The 13,971-nt window shown below is 35.0% G+C and overlaps 1 protein-coding gene across 1 annotated transcript in view; it reads right to left on the bottom strand.

The window, feature by feature from the left end:
- Positions 1 to 2,061: 2,061 nt before the first annotated feature.
- The window catches only part of LOC126236635 (ATP-dependent RNA helicase DDX3X), a 187,738-nt gene continuing 175,828 nt past the window's right edge, over positions 2,062 to 13,971 (bottom strand). Inside the window, exon 14 of the mRNA XM_049946083.1 lies at positions 2,062 to 7,128. Within this exon, the coding sequence (XP_049802040.1) occupies positions 7,025 to 7,128 (104 nt within the window). The 3' untranslated portion in view covers positions 2,062 to 7,024. The remainder of the gene's footprint in view (positions 7,129 to 13,971) is intronic.

Below are 13,971 nucleotides of genomic sequence, written 5' to 3'. Positions count from 1 at the left end.
TTATAAACATCCCAGCTCCTCACAAATTCAAATCTGGTGCCTAAATTGCTTTATCACATCAGTCAGTTACATATAATGAAATGTGCCCTTCTGTAACTTGCCCAGCCATGCCTACCTCCTTTCTCTAACATAATTGGTGTGACTCTCCAGTTCTTTAGGGTAAATAGTAAGAGAGTAAGAATCATCAACCTGAAGGTTGGGTGCACCACTGATGTGCTTTGTGAGGCATGAAACTGTGAGTAACATTGTTCAGCAACAAGACAGGCTAATGAGTGAACCACAATGCAAATTGGACTTTACAAGCAGTCATGAAAACGCCAACTATACAAAAATTGCTCATGACTAGGACATACGTTGCACTACAGTAATTTGTGAGAATTTTTGCTTACATATGTTCCCAAATCAAAATTCAGTTTCATATCTATGTCATAAGTAAAAAAAAAAAAAAAAAAAAAAAAAAAAAAAAAAAAAAAAAAAAAAAAAGAAGCAATTTTGAACATTTTACATACATGTGATATACAAGCAGCTAAGTCACAATTTGGAACAGTTTTCGGAAAAGAGTTTCAAGCCAGAGTTATTGGAAACAGCTTCAACAGGATTATTACAATGGAGCCAAATCTGGGGCAAAACATCAAAATGTTTTATACTTTTTTCATGTTCCACCATAACAGAATGAAAAAAAAAAAGAGACAATCATCAAAGTTGACCCACTGTATAGGACACAATCAAACAATAAAACAGCTACTCAGTTTCTGACGAGTAACTCAACACTTGCTGACAAGGTAAGCAACTGTGATATATCATCTTGGTTTTAGGGTCATGTCACACAATTCTTTGTGCAATGAAGTGACTCAGCTTTTGAGATACGTGTCTCTTGAATGTCCTCATGAAAATGAATCTTATGCAAGTGATGTCTGGTATTTTGTACTGGTTATGTAATATGAATAAAGAGAATTCCTATCATTGACAAATAACATCCTACTACAGAGTGTTGTAAAAAGAGCAGGGTATAATTTTAACATAATATAAACATGATATTTCATTTATGATGGTGATGCCCTTGATAGATAAAATATTTTAAAAAGGGTTACTTTCCAATACAATATCTGGAACTGCAACCATCCAATACTTTATTTTTTTCCATACCCAGTGCTCACAGCTCTTTCTGATCCTTTTCTCTTATGTGCTTCCATTAGCCATACCATTACACTCAACTTTACAAATAAATAAGACTACCACTGGAAATCATACTCGTTCATACCATGACAAAAATATGCACGAGTATTGAATTTTTTCGATAATTTCATCTACTACTAATTTAAGTTCTTTTGTAGGTATAGCAATGATCAACAAAATTACATTTTTATATTAATTTGGCATAACATCAATTTAAAGATATTTAAATTACACATCACAAAACTTCCAAAAATTGCTTTACTGTACGTATTAAACACCCCTACATAAAAGAGCTTAACACTCTCAGGTTCGTACATAATATATTCTCTATGTAAATTTCACACCTAATTATATTAATTTTGTCAGCGTTTAATTGAGCTTGCAATGATGTACAATTTTTTTTTAAAGTGGTTCCCTCAAACCTACAACTGTACATTACGAACAAACAACAGGTGCCACTATGAGACCCCTTAAAAACGGTACCAGGACTAAAACAGCTATTATTTCTGCACAACTCCCAAACAATTCACACAAAAGGTTTATCACTGAACAGACAGCTTCAAAATTTAAGTTTATTGTGCTCTCCGGCTTTACTGTTTTTAGTTTTTTCACAATGTCAAGAATTTTCACGGATTATTTAATAGAATATTCTAAGACATCAAATTTTAGTTTCAAATTTCAATAATACAGATAAATCAGTTGACTTTCAAACTCTCAGTATGTATTCTTGATTAACAAGAACTGTTATCCGCAGCTCCCCCAAGAATAGTTTTAGCATGTTTCATGGTCTTTAATTTGAACAATTTCAACAACACTTTTCTGTAGAGAAGTTTTCATGTAAGTTTTCAGGCAAACACAAGGATTGAATAATAAAGGGTGGCAATGTTCACACCTCATAATCTTTATTTACCTGTCACTTTCTGAAAAAAGTACAATAATACTTCTACAAAGAAAATAATAGGACAGATTTAAATGCAATATATAAAGAGGAAATGGAGCTTAACCAATTTCTGTCCCTCTTGTCAGCACAATATCTATGCAGTGGACTAATTTATTTTATCGCATGACGCTGATTTGCAGTCACAGGTCACTGCTTTTTATTTCCACCATTAGCATAGAAAGATGTTTCGTTTGTAAATCAAATACAAGCAGACACAACAGTGACACGAATAAATATAAATAACCCTAAATTATAACATCACAAATCAACCGTGTCTTGTACACACATAACAATTTAATACATTGTAAGACAAAATGCAGACAAAACATGCATCATAACACCTCAATTGCGACTATCACAGGTACAAAGTACTCATACGGTTCTAACTTCCACACTTTGTTACCTCTCAACAGCAACTAACTTCTCATAAACATGTTCATGAAAATTACATGGAAGGTTTTCTCACAATTAAAGCTCTCTGTTCACACCACACTCGTGCACTCACACTTAAATAATTCGGCTACTCCACAAAACTGGTAATAACTAAAATTTTTTTTTTTTTTACAACATGAAGTCATGTAGTCAACTGGAAATGAAATTCCACAGCGTACAATTAGATGTACCTGTGACGTCACGATTTATTCATGCAATGTCAACTTGATATTTTAGTTTTGAGGAAACTGCAGTGAAAAATCAGAATTACACTGAGATCACTATTCTGGCAACAGGGATGGAAGCCATCAGAACCAAGAAATAGGAAAATTTAGATTTTATCCAAAATTAACATATTTCTTAATGTACACAAATTTCCACCATAAAAAAAAACACATACGTAAATCTCAGAAGCTGTTTAAAATGATTAATTAAGACACATACTACAACAGGAAGGTTAAGAGGAGAAAATGGTGGTGTTAATACTGAGAATTGGGGAGAGGGGGAGAAAAGAAACAGCAGCATCATCATCATCGAAGAAGAGCAGAAAGTGGCGGAGCAAAGAGCAGAAAGTGGCGGAGCAAAGAGCAGAAAGTGGCGGAGCAAAGAGCAGAAAGTGGCGGAGCAAAGAGCAGAAAGTGGCGGAGCAAAGAGCAGAAAGTGGCGGAGCAAAGAGCAGAAAGTGGCGGAGCAAAGAGCAGAAAGTGGCGGAGCAAAGAGCAGAAAGTGGCGGAGCAAAGAGCAGAAAGTGGCGGAGCAAAGAGCAGAAAGTGGCGGAGCAAAGAGCAGAAAGTGGCGGAGCAAAGAGCAGAAAGTCTCAGGAAGAATTAGTTTTACTGTTCATGAATTTTGAAATGAAAAACCCTACCTCAATGCAATAAGAAATTTTACAATGCCAGTTTGTATGGAAACTAAATAACACATGTGATAATTGCAAAAGAGTAATGCGAACTTTGCTACAGGAAAGTGCTGAAAGAGTTAAGCTGCAAGTGTTTGTTAAGAAGGAGAAATCTTGGTTCTGATGAATTATGCATTCGGAAAATAGTAATAAATATGGGAGTATGCATCTAATTTTTATTTAAGTTTCCAAGAAATGTTTCTAAGCAATAAATGGGACACAGTCACTTAGTAACAATAACTTATTTATAAATTTATCTCTGTAACTGCAACACAGCAAATTGTTGACAATACAGCATTACACATTTAATGATGTCTGCAATGTCTAATATTGGGAACAAGTTTAGCAGAAAATCACCCCAATTAAAATAATCACTTAATCCTGCGAGAGGTATCTGTTCTACAGGTAGTGACATAAACAAGAACAAGCATCATGAACTACATATCTCATTTTATGATCAACTGACAAGACAGCAGGACTGAGCCTTTCAAAATACTTCTTATAAATATCTCCAGAATTAGCTTGTTACCACAGTATTACTACATCAAAAGGATCCCTCTTAATGACTTTATGCTATGTGGGAGCTCACCACTATCAGAATAAATCTTATTTTAACACTATTCAGAATTTAATAGCCCTGAGAGCATTTCCAACAGCTCAGAACTTAATTTACTGAAGACATTCACAACTGAATCATATTTAAAATACAGTCCGTGGAATGTTTTTACAGAAGTTATAAGAAACCAGATTATTTGCAAAACATTACAAATATAGAGTAACAATATGGTACTGCTATAGCCCATGTTGAGAATTTTGAATTAACTTAACAAGAAAATACAGTATATAAATTTTGATTATTATTTAGCAGTAATGACATATAGAGACAGAAAACGAAAAAAGTCACTGTTAGAACTTTAAAAAAACGAGATAAAATGGCAACAAATTAAAACCTCTTTACCACGCTTCCAGCTTAAAAATGTTACAGTTGCTAGTCAACAAAAAGACTAATAAAATATTACCTTTAAAAAAATACTGTATCTAAAACTAAGCAAGTCTCATAATGCAGTGTTAAAAATTAAGACTGCAAGTGCGAGAAGCTCCTTTACAAATGTTATTTGTAGAACAATGCATTTAATTAATCTCCAATATCTGTTCTGAACAATCAATTGAATTACTGATGATAGTTTTAAAATAGAGGTACTAACACAATCAATAATCTACTTACATGCTCAATCAGTGAAGAACACTTTATCAGAAAAGTAAATTGTATAATTAATTTCAATATAATTAGTACATTGAACACCCTGGTCAAACACACCACTTCAAGAACAGATACCTTTCACTATTTGAAATTCAGCTCTGAGAAGTATCATTCATATCAAGTTGTAAATGATAAGACTACTCCTTCAGACAAATTTAAAGTTTCACAACAGGGTAATTCATTTCCATAAATGCAAAATAAATAGCAGGGAAACTAAAAATTGTCACATGGTACTTCATTTGATTTCATTATTTTGAAATTTACATGTACTGCTGAAGTGAGCAGACATTACATTTAACAGTTTGATCAAAATTCCGTTTGCACAACAGCAAAATCATATTTAAAGTCTATCTTCCGGTGAAACTACAATTCATGCTGATATATATACACGCACACACAATTGGATTATAGGCAACAATATTTTCTCAACAGGCAATTTAACACTGTAGCAAGTAAACCACCTTTAATATGCCTAACTTGTCCCCAAAGCAATTTTTCATGTCCACTTTCATGTTTTTACTCGTCAAAGGAGTTTTTAAAAAAATATTGTGCTATTATCAAGAGTATCTTAAGCCAGATATATATAGTAATTTTCTAAACACTATGCCTGACAAGTTGCATACACTCCACTAAATTACAATTTACACTGAAGTTTTTAACATCAACTAATTAATGAATTAAGGTTTTTTCCATTGACACTGAGCAACAAATGAATAACACCAATGCTCACAGTTTAATATAGATTAATTGAAGTGCAACAGCCCCCTTTTTGCCTTTATAGTTTCACGTAATTTTTCCGAAGTGTTCAGCTCTTTTTTAAAAATCTCTTTACCAACATGTTCCTGGGTTACAATCATTAGTGGTACACAACAAAAGCATCATTGCAACCAAGTTCGCATTTCCCCCACTACATCTACAAAACTTTAATAAGTTGCAATAGTCACAGCACCCAGTACTGGGAAGAAATCTTAAACTGCCTCCAGAATGAATGAACAAGATGGATGTACATTTCCTCTGTCTAAATAAGTTTATACGGTCCAGTTCTCACATGCCACCAACCTTAAACGTTGGAAATGAAGTTGAAAGTGAAAATCCAAGTATTTAACTATACCAGAATTCTGATAATATCAGAAGTATTTATTATAATTTGCATTCACGTGTAATTCATGCTCTACAATACAAGTCGCTTATTTCACAGAAGCATGTTTAACTCCACACATTCAGGGGGGAAACTGAGATGCCTACTATAGGCTACACACAACATTGTTTGAACAATCCACATTTGGTTATTATGTGCAAGTGAACGTACATATGACACAGATATCAAACTGCAGGATTTCAGGCAATGGGAACTAACAATAATTGAACATCAAGCAGAGAGCTCTATCAAGAATAAGGCTGTATTTTTTTTTTAAATGAGTTGTGATTTGCAAAAACTTGTAATGGAAATCTATTCCACTGACTACAATACAATAACCAAGAACTTTACCACAGAGATTCACTATGGCCTTATAACAGACACACTTCAGTCACTTCTGCGAACTCTACACATATTGCACAAATAACACAAGTAAATATGTAGTTAATTAGGAATATTTATATATTAAAGCTCATATTATAGGTGGTCTCACTTATGAAAAATAAAATTTCATGGGTTCCCATGGAAACTTTTAGAAGTACACGAGTACACCACGAATTCCAACAGTTCATCTTAGTGAGTCGTCTTATGCGAGACAAATGCTACTTTTTAAAATTAATTTGTTTCTTGCTGATAAAAAGAAATATCAAATAGAATGACCCATGATGGAATTAAAACATTCTCCCTCATTTTATCAATTTCGCCATACTGACATACCCTCAAAGAATTCTGGCAGGTAGGGGCTGCTGCTGTTAAAAACACACCACTATCTTTGTTTTCATTGAAGCAATAAAGACACTATTATCGAAATAAAACTATTTAACTGTGCTATTCTGAATTTTTTTTCTTTTTGTTATTATGTCCCAGTGGAACATATAAAACAAGTTCTATCCACTGATAATGCAGGAAAAAGACACTAAATATTCTGATGTTAAGTTAAGAGCAAGATCAAAACATCAAAAATAACAAAACAGACAGGGCAGAACTAGATTTTTCAAACATCATACTTTTTTAAAGATACATGTATATTAATTTTCTTCTCTGAACAGGACAAGAGCCAAAGAAATATTATAAAAAGGATTTTATTGTAATGTCTTCATGGTTCCAGACAAGCTTAAAGAGAACCCAACCCTTAATACATTGAATACCGACAATGCAGATGGGACACTGTGCATCACGTTAATTCCACCAGTCTGGGTTTTTGCTACCTCCTCCCCCACCTCCATTGCTGCTGCTGTTTGAATAAGTGTTTCCATAACCACCACCGCCACTGCTGTAGTAGCCTGTAAACAAGAGTTAATGTAATAAATAAATGGTAATGAATCGAAGTAATTTTCTATTTCTATACCTCTGAGTTTAATTTATTTATCGCTATACATTTATCACAGCGTACTTATGTTGGCTACAATCACAGGCCCACAATATTTCCACTATCAAAGAATCTCTGTACAGTGATTGTCAACTCTTCAGGTTGTTTTATTTATCAGCCACCTTATAGAATTTTACAGTTCACTTTTCCAGTTTAACTCAGAAGTGCTTGCTTTACAGTGCCAAACTAGAAGACCGAGTTCGACACACTGTTCGTTGCTGTACTGAAATAAAATTGAACTGTATAAAAACCAACTGAAGACCACCCCCTCCCCAAAAATTCTTCTGCACTATATATATTCCAGCACCAATAATTATTATTAAAAATTTTGATTTCAAACTATGTAAAAATTATGGTTATTTATTAAATGTAAACAGCATGTTTATGTTTGAAGTTTGTCTTATTTTTAAATTAGTGTATTGTTTTCCCTCTAAACCACTGAATGCAGCTTTGAATGAGGATACAAGTTACTGTATGGGGTGCTCACAAGGTTTTGGAAGACTGTGTGTGTGTGTGTGTGTGTGTGTGTGTGTGCGCGCGCGCGCGCACTAAATTGGTGGTGTAATCCAAGAACAACCAATCTTAAAATATTTTATTTGTCTGAATAAAGCATTGGAATTTAGAGAAAGCTTTCAATGGCATTAATATAGTCCATATGTTATTCTGCGGTCATATTTGATACTAATAAATATGATGTTAAATGCTTTTTTGTGATAAGGTCCCCTAGCATTTTTTAAATAAAATTTTTTCTGGCATTGGTTGTATTTTTAAAAAATTAGTTTCACTGACTTTTAGGTATTAATGAATGTCATAAAGCACTCAGTTACAAAATATATCTATTTTTACTGTTTTCGGCAATAAAATAAAATCAGGTGCCTGTATAATTAAAATTTGTGCATGTTCCATACTTTACTCTTATTTCCATATGTTGATACAAAGAGAAATAATATTAGATAATAAAAAGTGCTATATGTTACATTATTTTAAGGCATTCCGTGTGTATTAGTCTATAATAGAGAAAAACTGAACTATTAATCAAAACATAAAAGTGTAATTTCCACACTAACACTGTTCGTACTATACTCAGTTTCAAGGATGGCAGCTTCTGGTCCTACTCTAGGGGTACTGGGCATTAGCAACTGTAGGTCTTCTAACTTCTCAGTAGATAATCTTATAGATGGCTTTGTGGATGGGTTGCCACTCATAATTCACTGGATGTTTGCCTCTTCTGATTAGATTTTATATCTTTGACACCTCTTGCAGACTGAAAGAAGACACTATATGTTCCCTGGTGAATTACGCTTGTTTTGTAACCATTTCACCTTGAGTCAAGGAGCTGCCTCTGCAAATTTTCTTTTTATCTATTAACATAACAATGACATTTAACTGAAATTAAGAATTTTTTGGGATAGCTGCATTAATGGATTTGGTCTCCATGTGGTTGTGACCAGATTCCAGGAACTTACAACCTCCAACTTATTACTACAATGTTTTTCCTCGTGAAATAGTCACAAGCATGACAAATTAATATTCTTCACCTGACCACTGAAGAAGTCACTCAACATGTTGATCTCTACACCACAATGATAGCATATGCTTGTGAATACAAGAAGTTATAGTTAAATTGTCATGTTATGGAGCATCTTGAGGAAGAATGTTTATGTCTGGCATCACGTCATACCAATCTAAGACTCTGCACTTAGTACGGATTAACCTATTTTTCGTTGAAGTAACAATGATTCATGAATGCCCATTATAGAGACCATAGTTTTCAAAAGCAGTGTTTGTGTAAATGACTGAAAATTAAATTAAATCTGCTATAATACAATGCAATGAACTGAAGAAGGTTTCTATTGGAGTCACTGTCATCAGATTGTGCTTATCATTAAGGCGTTGACCTTCCCACTTTTGCAAACACTGAGAACCTATAATACAGGTGGTTGTGACAACACACTGACAACAAAAATCTTGCTTGCCGTGCTAATGCTACCTTACAAGATCAATAATTTTGTATATAGTCTGTGTTTTCTCCTTTGTTCCAAGGCCGACTTTGAGCAGGAATACAATGCACTTTTTCCCATAATCTGTATAAAAATCTATGTTAAAGGTAATGATCATGTCAAAGAAAACTTAATGTGGGAATTGTTTTAACATGGAATCATCAATGACAGAAAAGCTTTGTACTAAAAGAATAGGACTTCTGTTGGGTCTGACAAAAATGAACGTAAAAAGCAGGGAAACTTTAAATGTGGAAATGTAAAATCTGGTTTTGCTGTACTTCATTTCCTCCCGGCCAGCAGCAATGGTTTGATCCCACAAATGACATTAAGCAGATTCGTGCTTGTTAGTTATATAGTACACAGATACTTCATATATCGTCTTCTGATTATAGCTAGATTCTGCTCAATGTAAATGATCTTTCTTTTCTCCTTCCATATTAATTCTTTTTTCTTCATTATCAGTTGTTTTTTTTCGCTGAAGTTCATACTTGTTGCATGTCCCAAATGTAATGTTCTCAGACCTACAAATCTGAAAATTTTCATCAAATATTTTGCTACAAATAGCATCAGATTCATAATGTTAATACTGTTCTTCACAATCAATACCTCTTAGATTCAAGTATGTCAAAATTTAAGTAGTACTTTTCTCTATGTGACCTTGAGTAATGGCTACAGTAAGCTGGAAACATGGTTATGTGAGCCATAATTCTTTGTTTTGCCTCTTTTGGCATATATTTTTGTTTCCCATATCTTTCTCTACTATCTTCATGAGTAGTGTCACAATTACTAATATGTTTCTTTTCAACAATGACCCAAACTCTTTTTGCAAAAAAGTATTTCCTTGAAAAGCAACATCTGCAGCATTTCTTCTTTTAAGCAAACAGTCTTCTTAGTGTGCTCCTGTACATGTTATTTGTTGATTTTGTGGTCCACTCTGTACTTTGTAAAATGCCACAAAAATATTTTCCCGTCCTCATCCATAAAATTTCACAATTTTATTTTATTTACACGTCATGTTCCATAGGACCAAGTCATATAATGTGTCAGTACAAAAAATTACTGACATAATAGTAATAACAGATAAATATAAAATGTTTGTGAACCCAAAATAGTCAAGTCATAAGTTTAAGTAAATGCAGTCAACAACATAACATAAGAATCAGCCTAAGTTTTCAAGGAACTCCTCAACAGAACAGAAGGCGTGACCCATGAGGAAACTCTTCAGTTTCAACTTGAAAGTGCGTGGACTACTGCTAAGATGTCTGAATTCTTGTGGTAGCTTATTGAAAATGGATGGAGCAGTATACTACACACCGTTACACCTTTCTGCACAAGAGTTGAAGAGGGTCAATCAAGAGAGAGAGAGAGAGAGAGAGAGAGAGAGAGAGAGAGAGAGAGAGAGAGGGGGGGGGGGGGTTTAATGTTAAAATACCCAGTCTAGTGAACAGGGGTTCACAAGATGTTCGTGAACTTGAACCACTTACTGCCAGTATCGCCGTTTCTGAGCCAAAAATATCCTTTTAGAATGGGAAGTTACCCCAAAATATAATACCATATGACATAAGCGAATGAAAATAAGCAAAGAAAACTAATTTTCATGTCGAACCATCACTTACTTCAGATACCGTTCGAATAAGTCTTTGAACAAGATCCTGAATGTGGGCTTTCCACAACAGCTTACTATATCTGAACACCTAGAAATTTGAACTGTTCAGTTTCACTAATCATATGCCCATTCTATGAAATTAAAACATCAGGTTTTGTTGAATTGTGTGTTAGAAACTGTAAAAACTGAGTCTTACTGTGATTTAGCGTTTATTTTCTACAAATCATGAACTTATGTCATGAACTGCGCTGTTTGAAACCGAGCCTATGTTGCACACAACATCCTTTACTACCAAGGTAGTGTCATCAGCAAACAAATATTTTAGAGTTACCCATAATACTAGAGGGCATATCATTTATACAAATAAGGAACAGGAATGGCCGCAACACTGATCCCTGGGGCACCCCAATTTGACTGTATCCCACTCCAACCACACATCACAGCCATTCTCAACACTGTGAATAATGGTCTTTTGCTGGCTTTTGTTAAAGTAAGAGGTGAACCAATTGTGAGCTACTCCCGTACTCCATAATGGTCCAACTTTTGGAGCAATATTTTGTGAACAACACAATCAAATGCCTTAGTTAAATCAAAAAATCTGCCCAGCATTTGAGACCATTTTACACTGTTGTTTCAATTTCTTGCACGGCTGTTTTACTCCCTGTTCTCTACATGTATTACTTCTCTGGGAGCCTGGATGTTTTTCAAATGTTATGAGCCCATTTTGCTAGGTCAGATGCTCTTTTTCTTCTGCACTACTTCCATTGAACATTGTTCCCTGCTGTTCCATCAGGTGGTAATTTATCAACAGTGTTCTATTAGTTTCACATGATGTCAGAAAAATCAACACTTTAATGGAAGCAACAAGTCATGTTTAAATCCTATGCCCAAAATCTAGCTGATGAGATTACGAGGGTGGTTTGATATATCTGGGGGGGAAAATGTTTGTTTAGAAAACAATTAGTCTTACTTTTAGACAAAGTCTCCTTTGAGGGATATACACTAGGTCCAGTGATTCTCCAGCTTTTTCATCCCATTAGAAAAACAGGTTCTGTCCAACTGCACAGTACTCATCAACTGTAACTATCACTTCGTCATTTGATAAAAATTTCTTCCCAGCAAGCCGAAGTTTCAAGTCAAAGAATAGGAAGAAGTCACTTGGATAATTCTAATGAATATGATGGAGGAGGAACCATTTACAAGCCCAATTCATGCACTTTTGGCATATTTATCCAGATTTCAGGGATGGTGTATCCTGGTGAAGGAGCTTTTTTTGTGTGCCAACCTTGGTTTCTCTAGCCAACGCAAGTTTCAAATGATCCAACAATGAAGCATAACAGGGTCCAGTCACGATTTTGCCTTCTTCAAAGTAATCTATGAGTATCATTCCATCGGAATCCACAAAAAACGGTGACTATTACCTTACCAGCTGAAGAATCGGTGTTTGCATTCTTCATTACACTTTCACCAGCCTTTGCCATTGATTTGATTGCTGTTTTGATTCTGGTGTGTAGTGATGGTTCCCAGTTTCATCGAAAGTCAAATTGACGCAAAAAGTGTTGAAGATTCCGATTAAACACCACCACCAAACACTGTGTTGAAATGTTATGGTGCATGCACTTTAAGTCTACTGTGAGCAATCGCAGGACCCACCTCACACCCAGCTTCTTCACAGCCAATTCTCCATGCAAGATACTATGCACTTGCTCAATTGGGATGCCTGAAGTCTCAGCAATCTCAAGCATTTTTATTCAACAGTCTTGCATTACAACACAATTGATTCTGTCACTACTTCTTTGTGGTGGCCTCAATTGATTGGCTGGAGCGCCCGTTTCGGCACTTGTCTGGCCATGTTTAAATTCGTTAATCCAACAGTAAATTGCCTTCAACGATCGTGCAGAGTCCATGTGAACTTCATCCAACTCTGTTTTGATCTGTGTGGCAGTCCAACTCTTCAAATGAAAATGTTTCAAAAACAGAACGTAACACTTTTTTTGTCCATTTTCAATCGCAGTTGATGCACTGACCAATTCAGACAGCTGTCAACAATGAACTGCAAGCTGTATATCATTGGAATTCTTTATATGATCTTTGTAATAATCAACTTACCAATCAAAAACAATCCTGTCTTTCATGGAAATTTACCAGACTTATTCAACATTCTTGTATATTAATCAAACTCTTAACACACAAAATTTTCCTCACAGTAATTGAAAATTCCACATTTACCACATTATTTGCTTAAAGAATCTCTCTTAACCCACTCAACACATCTTCCTCTCAAAAAAACACATTTTCTCAACATTCACCATTATTATAATGTCAAGTCAATTATAATGGCAACTCAAAGTCATAACCAGGCACATTCTAGTACTGTATTAAAATAACCAAAGCTGTCTGACTGTTCTACCAGTGAAAAACATGGAAGATTATTCATTAATTCATTTTGGTTCATTAATTAAATTAATTCATATTGGTCATTGCTGCATGAAGTACTTCCATGTTTATGATTTGTAGAACTTTTGTTTTCTAGAAGCCACAGTCTGTTATTCCCATTTAAGTTAGAACCTGGTTATTCCTCGATATTAAACTTGGTAGCTTACTCAACTGATTATGTAACATATCTAATGATGGAAAAACTACGGCTGGATCACAACTCACCAGATAGAGGAGATGAGCCTTCAGCCACATCAACTCCTAAAGAAGCGGGCACTGAGAGGGAATCTATCATTTTTATAATAACGACAATATTATGATAATGACAGTTGCTACAGTCTGTACAGAGGAGATGCTGAGTCGCAGATAGGCACAACAAGAAGACTGCCAAACATACCTTTCAACCAACCAGACTGACTCTGGCTGACGAGGCCAGACTGTAAGATGTGTTCAAATGTGTGTGAAATCTTATGGGACTTGACTGCTAAGGTCATCAGTCCCTAAGCTTAGACACTACTTAATCTAAACTATCCTAAGGACAAACACACACACCCATGTCTGAGGGAGGACTCGAAAACTCCGCCAGGACCAGCCACACAGTGCATGACTGCAACGCCTTAGACCGCTCGGCTAATCCCGCACGGCCAGACTGTAAGCAGCAGTGCGTGTTGGGAGAAGCAAACTTAGTTGTGGCGCTAAGGAAGATGCTGGGAAG

Source organism: Schistocerca nitens, chromosome 2 (genome assembly GCF_023898315.1).
Source record: "Schistocerca nitens isolate TAMUIC-IGC-003100 chromosome 2, iqSchNite1.1, whole genome shotgun sequence".
In the NCBI taxonomy this organism is placed as follows: Eukaryota; Metazoa; Arthropoda; class Insecta; order Orthoptera; family Acrididae; genus Schistocerca; species Schistocerca nitens.
Note: the sequence above shows the minus strand (reverse complement) of the source record. Positions and strands in the feature narration are given on the sequence as shown.